The sequence below is a fragment of the Rosa rugosa genome, chromosome 1, assembly GCF_958449725.1.
Source record: "Rosa rugosa chromosome 1, drRosRugo1.1, whole genome shotgun sequence".
NCBI classification, from domain to species: Eukaryota; Viridiplantae; Streptophyta; class Magnoliopsida; order Rosales; family Rosaceae; genus Rosa; species Rosa rugosa.
Genome location: NC_084820.1, coordinates 61,827,565 through 61,839,248, shown reverse-complemented (window position 1 = coordinate 61,839,248; position 11,684 = coordinate 61,827,565). Strand labels below are relative to the sequence as shown.

General features: G+C 40.7%; 2 protein-coding genes across 3 annotated transcripts; one reads left to right on the top strand and one right to left on the bottom strand.

The window, feature by feature from the left end:
• Nucleotides 1-620: 620 nt before the first annotated feature.
• On the top strand, nucleotides 621-2,032 carry LOC133725933 (eukaryotic translation initiation factor 1A). Of its 2 annotated transcripts, none has more exons than XM_062153348.1 (2): nucleotides 621-779; nucleotides 1,364-2,032. In XM_062153348.1, exon 2 carries the CDS (start codon nucleotides 1,389-1,391, stop codon nucleotides 1,824-1,826), a length of 438 nt encoding a protein of 145 aa, XP_062009332.1. In that variant the 5' UTR covers nucleotides 621-779; nucleotides 1,364-1,388; the 3' UTR covers nucleotides 1,827-2,032. The 2 variants fall into 2 exon arrangements, with proteins under 2 accessions (XP_062009332.1, XP_062009334.1); XM_062153350.1 differs by having other exon boundaries at nucleotides 634-779; nucleotides 1,372-2,032.
• Nucleotides 2,033-3,733: 1,701 nt separating this feature from the next.
• On the bottom strand, nucleotides 3,734-5,391 carry LOC133743910 (triacylglycerol lipase 2-like). The gene has a single exon (XM_062171986.1). The coding sequence runs from the start codon at nucleotides 5,291-5,293 to the stop codon at nucleotides 4,097-4,099; it is 1,197 nt and encodes a 398-aa protein (XP_062027970.1). The 5' UTR covers nucleotides 5,294-5,391; the 3' UTR covers nucleotides 3,734-4,096.
• Between the last annotated feature and the right edge of the window lie 6,293 nt (nucleotides 5,392-11,684).

Here is an 11,684-nt window from a genome sequence, read left to right as displayed (position 1 = left end):
TTGCCGAATTCCATTGCAATAGTTGATTACGTACTTCTCTTCACTAATTAACAACCTAACTAACTAACTAACAGACTCTTCAAGTAGTTTCTCTTTTTCTAACTATATATATGTATATAATTGGAGATGCGTGTGTGCATGCCTGCATACATAGCTAGCTTAGCCAGTAGAGCTCTCACCTTTGTCAATAGTGGTAACCATCCTTCATCCTTGGGCGTTCGTAGAGTAGTAGTATATAGACTACACGATCTAGTAAAACCAAAATGTATAACCCTTTGATATGTCTATTATCCTCGCTGTTTTACTCATTTTCATGATCCTTAGAATTCGAGTTCAAGTGAAATGATATGATCTTCATTGCAAAACTCAAGTTTAGTTCGAGTTATCTTGTGACAAAATACGAGTTTCTCATGCTCATGACTGACTCACGAGCTCAAGTTTGTGTTATTTTATTTACAAGCCAAGTTCAATCAATATAAGCTCGATCCAGTTCATCTCAAAATTTTTGGGACATTTTATTTTATTTTAAAAATACATATATTTTTGTTTTGGGCCGCCCATGGGTGCAAATGCAATCTGTTAAACAAGTTGTTGAGGTCGAACCCAAACCAGTCACTTTCGGGTCGAACTGACTTTTCTTTGACCCGACCCCCACGTGAACCGACTCGATCTTTGGGGTACAAAAACTAGGGCTTCCTTTGATTCCTTCCAAACAAGGCTGATTTTTCAGGTTGTGCTCTCTCGCATCCAAAATTCCCTTCAACTTTCCCTAACCAGAGGTATTCTATTTCTTCCAACCTTTTTTTTATTTCTTCTCTAAATTTAATTTAATTTATTCAATATTTGTTCTCTTTTCGATTATTATCGATCTAGGGTTTGCTCCGTTGATCAATTTTTCTGTAAGTCGCTAGAGCTCTGTGGTGAAATTTTGTGATTCGCGAACAAGTTTCTGGCTTTAATTCGTCTTATCCTTTTATTTCCCCCAAGTTTTGATGAAAAATTCTTTCTTGCGATTAAGTATTTAATATGAATGATTTAATGTTGAAATTTTTATCCGGAATTGAATAAATGGTTTGTGAATCTGTTCTGTGTACTAGCTTAGCTATTTTGTTAATTTCTGTGCCTGATTTTTTTATTTATTTAGTATTTTTATGACCTAATTTTTGGAGATTTTCGATTTTAATTGTCTTGTACTCTCATGGAACTGAAAATTTAGTGATTTGATCATTGATATTGATGTGAAGAATGTTAAATAGGGCCTAATTAGTTTGGGGTGGATGAGTTGAGCTACTCAAAATATGAGTTCTTTGTGTTAAGTTGAATGGTGTATGGACTTTTACAAGTGATTTATGATTTGAACTAGGGTTGCAGAAGCAGAACCAGTAATCATGCCGAAGAACAAGGGAAAGGGAGGAAAGAACAGGAAGAGAGGAAAGAACGAGGCTGATGACGAAAAGCGTGAGCTTGTCTTCAAGGAAGATGGACAGGAGTATGCCCAAGTGCTTCGGATGCTGGGTAATGGTCGGTGCGAAGCCATGTGCATTGATACAACCAAGCGACTTTGCCATATCCGTGGTAAGATGCACAAGAAGGTTTGGATTGCAGCTGGGGATATCATTCTTGTTGGGCTTCGTGACTATCAGGATGACAAGGCCGATGTGATTCTCAAGTACATGCCGGACGAGGCTAGGCTGCTGAAGGCTTATGGAGAGCTTCCAGAGAATACACGTCTTAACGAGGGTATTACTGGGGGTCTTGATGAGGAGGAGGAAGGTGGTGCTGATGACTACATCGAGTTTGAAGATGAAGATATTGATAAGATTTAAGGTTTGCAGATCGACTCTTTTTCAGTGTTATATGTTAGCTTTACCGATTTGGGGTTGTTGACACCACTATAAGTCAAACTTGGATTGGCAGCTGGTACTTTATGGTTTTGTATTTCCAGATGGGCAACTGGTCATGTTCCATGTAACATCTGTTATTATTAATATATGTATGCTTGTGTTCTTTTATGAATAATGGTTCTGGTTTAGTGCTGCTTTCCTTCTCTTGCCTTATGTTACTTGCATTTATCTATAAGGCCTTCCTGCCTAATTCATCCGAGTTATTTGTGCGAATGGTTGGAGATGGCTATCTTTCAATATTGTTTGTTTCAAAATGTATGAAACCTCTTTTAGCCCTTGTTTTCCTTCTCACCCTGGTATGGGAATGTTGTGATGCAAATGACTATAGGACTGATACCGTAGTGCCAATTCCTCTTTGAGAGGAAGGCTAATATAAGCAAAGTTGAATGTGAATTGCAGCCTTTGCTCTTCTAGTGGGACTATTGACTAATAGTCTGGTGAGAGATTGTTTGGGGAACTGAATGAAATGGTGATGTAATCTTGCACATGGTGTATCAATGTTGGCTTGAGAGAAAAATTGGTAGTGGTGCAATTTCAGACTTGCTAAGTTGGTTTAAGGCTCTGTTGAGTAGTGGTGAGGCCACATAAGGTGTTTGGGGGACAGCCAGGCTGATGAAGTATATTTTGTAGGGAGTTAAAATTTGGTGGCAGATGGGGGTTTAGCTCTCTGCTGGTCTTCTGTATAGCTTTTGGCTTTTGGGATGACGATGATGATGGGTGTGAATATGGCCGAGAGCTGTGCATATCTAGTTTGTGTTGTTTTCCTAGGGTTTCACAGTATCAGATCCATCTTGGGCGATTTACAATTGTACTCGCGGGAAACTCTGGCTGATGCTCTGTTCTACGTACATTGGTTTTTAACTTGACATGACATCTGATATCAAAAAACAATTGTTAGAAAGTTCAACATCAAATTCCAATAGAAGGAAATTTAACAGACTTCCCTTTGAACATCAAAACATCAAAATTCTCCAACTGCAACGATTGAGTAACTCTAATGAACTAGATATGAGTAACGAGGAACGGACCGTGAACCGTAATCTCCACTCATCTGGAGTGGTACGCTATGAATCCCAGTCATTCACAACAACCAAAGTGACTTGGTGTCAGCTCATTGCACTTGAGAACTTTTTAATCGCTTACTTGAGTCGTATGTGTGCGTGACTGAGAGTAAGCATGTGATGGGATCAGACTTGTGGAAAGTTAACCATGAAGACAAAGAAATACTCATCAAATTACTACTGACTATATTGAGTTGTTGGTTTTCTTTCATTAAGCAATGAACATTCTCCAAATCTGTCTTATCACTTCACGTGTAGAATATGCACTTGAGGGAGGGTTAGTTTGATATGCATTGTTTGCGTAAAAGATTCATGGAGTCTTACAAAAAGTTGGGTAATCAAGAGTTGCAAAATTCCAGGAAAGTTAAATGACAGTTTTACAGATGGTAAAGAAAAACTGCTGGAATACTTTTGGTTAAGGGTCAGTTTCGTGTGAATTAGAAATTTCTTTAATTTCTTATGAGCTTGCTGTGTATTCTCTTGATTAGTTTCTCTGCTTGTTGGTAGCTTCTCAAAGTTTCAGTAGATAAGGCGGCTACAGTTTATTTTAAGTCATTAATGTGATTCTGCTATCATGCCATGCATTATTTTCCAGCATCAGCTTGTATGAACTGAGATGGTATAGGTTAATCATGAGTAGGATGGATTATCCTCATGTAGAAGTCAGAAAAACCTTCCCCCAATGCCTTTAGACCCTGTCTTTCTTGCCAAACACAAGAAGATGGTTTCTAAAAGCAAATCGAATAACTCTGTTCTAACTACAAAGAATGACCAGTCAAATCGTAAATGATCAATTGGGAATTAATACATACATCAGTGGGCAACATAATCTGCATTCGGCAGTACTACATTCAGTCTGAAATTGATGTTATTATAATGGATAAACATAACAGAAGGGACTAAGAAAAGAACGTTATGGAAAGGGTCTGGTATTGCTAGGCATATGAAAAGCAAAAACTAGAACATAATATCACCTCTCTGATAGTCTAAACCATGTAATGTCTCTGTCTGACACACTCAAAGCAGCTAGCTAAACGTAGCTGGTCAAATTACCGTAGGTAATCTTGGCTCACTCTGAGGCAAGCATAGATAAAGATGGCCAGGACAAAGTAAGCAAGTATCATATCTATCTCAATGTTGCCTGAAGAAAGCGAGCAGAGGATCATAGACTTTCTGACGGGCATTCTCACCCATAATGAAATCATAATGAGCATACTCCTCTATGTATTGTTCGACAAGCTTGTCCTTGTCATGATCATTGAGGTCATTAAGTAAAGTCTTCACATCGTTGACGTCTGAAAGTGCATCTCTCCCTCCATAGCTTACGAAAAGAGGAATGTCTTTCTGAATGTTTGCCATGTTGTACACTGGAGGAGTCAACGTATTGTAGTGCTGCAGATTTGTGAGTGGAAGAGTGTAATCGAACATTCTTATGGTTCCACTTCTGACCATCTGAGACAAATGTATGAAATTCTTTGTGGCAGTGGATTGTGGTGTATGATTATAGTAAAGATCTAAACTTGAAGGATTTAGGCAACAATTTGGACCTGTTACAGCAGCCAGAAAGTTGGAACAGTCCACGCCCGGTTGTGTGCAAATAATGGTCTGCAGAGTTTCTTCTAATTGCGGTAGCGGAGGAAATTCCCGGACACCAACGATGTAGAATTGCTCAGCATAAAATGTTTGAGTAGCAACTCTTATAAACAGTGTGGATATCTGACCCAGATAAGCAATTGGGGTAAGCAAAGCAGCTGATCTCAATGAGTTTCTTAATTTTTGTTGGGACAAGGCAGCTAGTATTGTCAATGTTCCCAAGGAATGGCCAACGTAGTGTGACTTCTGTCCTGTTTGCTTGTTCACATAATTGAACAACGCAGGAAGATCATAAGCAGCCAACTGTTCCCATGTCCATTCCCAATAAGCAGGATCATTAGTAGTAAGCGATTTGTGTCCACGGCTAGAGTCCGTTCCTCGAGAATTAGCAAGCCATACGTCAAACCCTTTGTCAGCCAAGATGAACGCCAAAGCCTGATCCGGTGGATTGAATAGCCATGATGTAGCATCCGATATAAGCCCATGTTGCAACAAAACAGGCGGCTTCTGATCTGTGGCTGAATTTCTACCAGACCGTCCATATGGAATTCTCTGCAACCCGAGAATGTAACCATCTTCTGTTGTTACTTGATGTTCTTGGCAAATATAGCCTCGTGTCTCCACAAGTGATTTGCAAATACCATTTTGAATATCATGACCACTGGTTTGTGCAACTCCTGAAACACAAACTAGAGCCACAAGAAGTAGAATACTAGCTGAAGGGTACTTGGCCATTTTGGAGTAGAATGATATAATTGGTGGTCGATGAATTGATACAACAAGTTTCCACAGCTTTTGCTATTTAAATAGATTGTCATTGTGAATATCATGACCACTGGTTTGTGCAACTCCTGAAACACAAACTAGAGCCACAATAAGTAGAATACTAGCCAAGGGTAGTAATTGACCATTTTGGAGTTACAATGATATAATTGGTGGTCGATGAATTGACACAACAAGTTTCCACAGCTTTTGCTATTTAAATAGATGGTCATTGATAAGACAATGTTCATGTTATTTTATGATTAGGATTCTAATTATAATTAGAAATATAATTTGACTTTAATTAGGATTATAATTTGACTCTAATTTGGATTATAATTAGCTTTACCATCTATATTTAGGAAACATGTTCAACTTTTCATCGTGTGAATTAGAAAACTACATCGACATTGGATTTCGCCGCTGCCACGATTCCATATTCAAAACAAGAATTACCTTGATTCTTTCAAATTTCAGACAAGGAAGTGATCCAAGTATGCAAACCAAAATATCTTCATTCCAGAGAATTATACTTGGTACTGTTGTAGTATATATGAAACATGTTGTATTGTTCATTGTATAAAATGTCTATGTCATGTATAAGATAAGTATTTGAGTGAATAGCATAGGTATAGTGACTTGTGAGTCAAGCTTTATGCCAATGGGGAACAAGTGTGACAATCATCATCACAAACCACAATGTGGAGCTGCAAATGGAGATGCCACAATGGAAGGCTACAAATGAAGATGCCATCAAGTTGTATCATTATTTACTTCAAATGTATCCCTATAAATACCTCCTATTGAATGAAATGAAACACACACTTGAATCTCTATTCCCTCTCTCTCTCTGTCAATTTTGCTTGTCCTTAAACACGTTATCAGCACGAAATTGCTCTAGAATTAGAATCGAAATTGAAAAGAGTAGAGGGAGTTCAAAATCCGATCGAAGTCATTTTTCCAAACCAACAGAAAACCTCCAAACCCTAGCTCATATCAAAGCCCTTGATCCAAGAAGCCCAGAACCGTTTTTAGATCCTCCAGAACCGGCCGGAAACCGCCTGAACCGGCCACCGGAAAAACTGAACCGCTGCCGGACCGCTGCCGAGTCCTGCCGAAGTGCTGCCGAGCCCCTGCCGAAGTGCTGCCGAGCAGCTGCCGAGACCTGCCGAGACCTGCCGAGCCCCTGCCAAAGTGCTGCCGAGCAGCTGCCGAGACCTGCCGAGACCCCTGCACAGCCCCTGCACAGCAGCTGCCGAGATCTGCCGAGGCCCTTGCGCTGCACCTGCCGAAGCCCCTGCCGAGTCCTGCCGACAGCACCTGCCGAGTCCTGCCGAAGCCCCTGCGCAGCAGCTGCCGAGCACCTGCCGAGGACCTGCGCAGCAGCTGCCGAGCACCTGCCGAGGACCTACGCAGCAGCTGCCGAGCCATCTGCCGAGCAGCTGTCGACAGATCTGTCGAGTAACTTTCCGGTAACTCTCCGGCCACTTTCCGGCCACTTCTCCGGCCACTCTCCGGACACTTTTCCGGCGACTTTTCGACAACTTTTCCGGCGACTTTTCTACAACTTTTCCGGCCATTTTCCGGTGACTTTTCCGGCAACTTTTGGGCAACTTTTTCGGTCATTTCCGACAACACTATTTCAAGGTATTCTTTACTAAAAGTTCCCGCTTTTGAGTTTTTATTTATTTTTCTCCTCCTTTTTCTTTTTGGGAACTTACAATTAAAAAGCGGAATTATAGAAATTCACGCTAAACGAACTAAGAGCGTTCGTAGTCAATGAACTAAGAGTGTTCATAATATTCGGACTAAGAGCGTCCGCAAGCATCGACTTATGACCCTATTAAACATCATTGTTTCGGTCTAATCCAAATATTCTTGGAAATTGATTTCTTGGTAGCATAGCTCGGAAATCTTATTGTTTTAGTTTTTCGTGGAAGTTTTAAACTCCGAAACTAATACATCTTTTTCTTCTTATATTTCAAGGATGTCGAATGAACCTAGACTCGAATTTCAAATCCTTGACTCAACTGGTTCGGATTACCATAGTTGGAAAACTGACGTTGAGAACCATCTCACATCAAAAGGGATATTGCCCATAATCCAGGAACCAAACGCGGGCCTTGTGTTCCAACGAACACCCATAAAGCATGCACAAGCAATTATCTTGATGCGACGCCATATGGACAAAGCACTCAGATTAGAGTATATGTCCATCAAAGATGCAAGGGACCTATGGGTAGCGCTAGAAGAGCGCTTTGATAATATCCAAGATTCCCTCCTCCCTGACTTGAAGGTTCAATGGAACAATATACGCTTCTCCGACTTCAAGTCTGTTGCTGAATACAATTCAGAAGCTCTTCGGCTAAAAGCCATGCTGAAGTTCTGTGGAAAACCTCTCACAGAAGAAGAGCTAATTGAGAAGACTCTCTCCACCTTCCCCGTCGCAGCAATTATACTATCAAAGCAATATCGCACTGAATTTAATGCTGGACGACTTACGAAGTTCAATGAGCTTATCAATATTTTGTCGGTGTTTGAGAAGCACGACAATATCCTTGTGAAGAATTATAATTCAAGGCCCGTAGGAACCAAAAGCGTTCATGAGGCAAATTATAATGCACCCAAGAAAGGGCGCAAGGAGCGGTACCCTACTAATAAGGGGCATGTATACCCTAATAACAGGGGACATGACGGACGAATGGGTCCATACAACCGCCCCAATAAGGAAGGAAACCGCAACTTTGGAGCGAGCACACGTGGTGGCAATTCCACACGTGGGAAAAGAGAATATAACAACACCATGGGCCGTAACACTGTGGGCCGTGGAGGTCGCATAATACGCCGTGGTAGTAGCAGCAACAACCCGCCTAGGGAATATCCACAACGTGCACCTCAAATAAAGAAAGTCAACCACAATGACGTGTGTCATAGGTGTGGATCAATCGAGCATTGGTTTAAGCAATGCCAAGCAAGTACTCAACTAGCTGCACGCTACAAGGAGTACAGGGAAATGAGGGAGCAAGAAGCTCACCTTGCTGAAGAAGAAGATGGTGAAGATGTTATTCTCACCATAAAAGACTTCAAAGCTAAAAATGAAAAGCACGAGGATGCCGCAGACTTTGATTAAAATAGTCTTTTCTATTTTCCAATAAAACGGCAAATGTGCCTTAGTCAAATAACAATTGAATTGACTCTTTCTCATGTGGCGTACCCAATGAAGTATGATGTCTAGGCAAGTAATTGAGATCGGGGTATTTAAGCGAGCCTCGCTCCACCAACATCTCTCTACTTACCTGGTCATATTTTATTGGAATTACCAAACGGATTGAGCAATTACAATTTGTATAAAGTTTGATTTTATATTGGAATAAACTTTGGAAACTTTGATGTAATCATTGACTATTTTCCCTATTAATAAAGTATCGCATTATCAATGTCATTGACATGTGTTAATATTCCGAACTTTATTTTTTCAGTATGTCTTCGGGAGAATTGGAATGCCTTCTTGATAGTGGCACCACACATACTATATTACGACATAGGCAATTATTCTTATGGATGACGCCTAGTCAATCTTCAGTGACCACGATGGCAGGACCATCTCAATTGATTCATGGTCGTGGACCAGCTCAATTTCTATTGCCGAATGGCACAAATATTAATGTTGCCGAAGCTTTATATGCTCCAAGGGCTGGAAGAACCCTATTAAGTTTTAAAGATATAAGAGCCAATGATTTTCATGTGAAAACACATTGTGAGAATGGACAAGAGTTCCTTTACATCACCTCTAATAACTACGGAAATACACGAGTATTAGAGAAACTCATGTGTCGCTCTAGTGGATTGTACACAACCACTATTAGAGTCATTGAATCCAACCATGTCATGAATGAAAATTTATGGGATTCCGACACATACAAACTTTGGCACGACCGTTTGGGACACCCAGGTCGAGATATGATGCTCCGTATATTAAAAACTTCACACGGACATCCATTCTTTAAAACAAAAGGAAGTACGAACCAAAGAAAGGTTCAAAGAATTACTTCTGAAGCATATCATTCGTTTTGCAAAGCTTGCTCTTTAGCAAAAGTAGGATCAAGACCATCCTATGCAAAAGACATTAAAGAAAATATACCATTCTTGCAAAGAATACAAGGTGATATCTGTGGACCTATACATCCAACTTGCGGACCATTTAGATATTTTATGGTGTTGGTTGATGCATCGACACGTTGGTCACATGTCATGCTCTTATCCACAAGAAATGCTGCATTTGCTAAACTCCTAGCACAAATCATTAAGTTAAGGGCTCACCACCCTGATCATCCTATTAAGTCAATTCGTCTTGACAATGCTGGGGAATTTACATCAAAAACTTTTGATGATTATTGCATGTCCATTGGGATCGAGGTTGAACATCCTGTCCCTCATGTACATACCCAAAATGGTCTCGCAGAAGCTGCCATTAAAAGACTTCAAATGATTGCTAGGGCATTGGTTATGCGCACCAATCTCCCTATTTCTGCTTGGGGCTATGCAATATTACACGCAGCTGTGCTTATTCGTCTAAGGCCCACTGCCACCCAACCTTTTTCTGCGTCCCAGATGGTAACTGGGTATGAGCCTAATATCTCACATTTACGCATATTTGGGTGTGCAGTCTATGTGCCAATTGCGCCACCACAGCGCACTAAAATGGGTCCTCAAAGACGATTAGGCCTTTATGTTGGCTATGACTCTCCAACCATAATCCGCTACATAGAACCCTTGACAGGTGATCTATTTACCGCTAGATTTGCGGATTGTCACTTTGATGAGACAGTCTTCCCGCCTTTAGGGGGAGACATGAACACTAATGTTCATCAAAAAGGACAGGAATTGTCGTGGTTTGTCCCCACTTTGTCCCATCTTGATCCCCGAACCGCACAATCTGAAAAAGAAGTGCAGAGAATTCTCGATCTTCAGAACGTAGCAGAATCGATGCCTGATGCGTTTTCTGATATCGCTAAAGTGACGAGATCACACATACCTGCTGCAAATATACCTGCAAGGATTGATGTCCCTAAAAGACATAATGCCATCTCAAAAATACATGAGAATGGCGCCAACGTTCCCTCTATGGGTGACACATTGGCTAGGCCCATGGCTCCTGCCAGGAAGCGCGGGAGACCTATAGGTTCGATGAATTCTCGCCCAAGAAAGAAAGCGAGTTTGGCACAAAATAATCCATTAATCATAGATATGAATAATCCATCTCACGAGAATATTCCGGATTATGGTTATGTCCAAGAGACATCATTGGGGGACGCTCCAATGTCAGAACCAACTCCAGAGAATAGAGAAATCTCCATAAATTACAATAGTGTACATGAGATGATGGATAGAAATTCTATGGCAATTGATGATGCGTTTGCATATCATGTTGCAAAAGGAATCATAGAATATGATGATATCGAGCCTCGCTCTGTTGAAGAATGTCAACGAAGAGCGGATTGGCCTAAATGGAAAAATGCGATCCAGACTGAATTGGATTCACTAACAAAGAGACAGGTATTTGGGTCTATAATGCTGACACCACCAAATATAAAGCCTGTTGGCCATAAATGGGTCTTTGTTAGAAAGCGTAATGAGAAAAATGAGGTGATGAGATATAAAGCCCGCCTTGTGGCACAAGGTTTCTCACAACGCCCTGGAATCGACTACGAGGAGACATACTCTCCCGTAATGGACGTTATAACGTTCCGCTACCTTGTCAGTTTGGTAGTTTCCGAAAAACTTGACATGCAGCTTATGGATGTGGTTACAGCATATCTCTATGGGGATCTAGATTCAGAGATATATATGAAGGTTCCTGATGGACTTCAATTACCAAAATCAAGTGGCTCTAAACCACGGAGCGCGTTTTCAATAAAATTAAGACGCTCACTATATGGATTGAAACAATCCGGACGGATGTGGTATAACCGTCTAAGTGACTACTTGATTGGAAAGGGATATGTTAACAATGAAATATGCCCTTGCGTGTTCATTAAAAGAACAAGTTCCGGATTTGCAATTGTAGCAGTTTATGTCGATGACATGAACCTAATTGGAACTCTAGATGAGTTAAAAGAAACTGCTAAATATTTGGAATCCGAGTTTGAGATGAAAGATCTTGGGAAAACACGGTTTTGCCTCGGAATAGAGCTCGAGCACCGTAGTGATGGGATTATGATCCATCAGTCAGCATATACTCAAAAATTACTAAGGCGCTTTAATGAAGATAAAGCAAAGCCTGTAAGTACTCCCATGATCGGCCGAAGTCTTGAGCCCACAAAAGATCCGTTTCGTCCAAGGGATGAGGACGAAGAATTATTAG

Excerpts from the sequence above, each read along its gene's own strand:
- LOC133725933 (XM_062153348.1), top strand. The coding sequence starts at position 1,389 with ATGCCGAAGAACAAGGGAAAGGGAGGAAAGAACAGGAAGAGAGGAAAG.
- LOC133743910 (XM_062171986.1), bottom strand. The coding sequence starts at position 5,293 with ATGGCCAAGTACCCTTCAGCTAGTATTCTACTTCTTGTGGCTCTAGTT.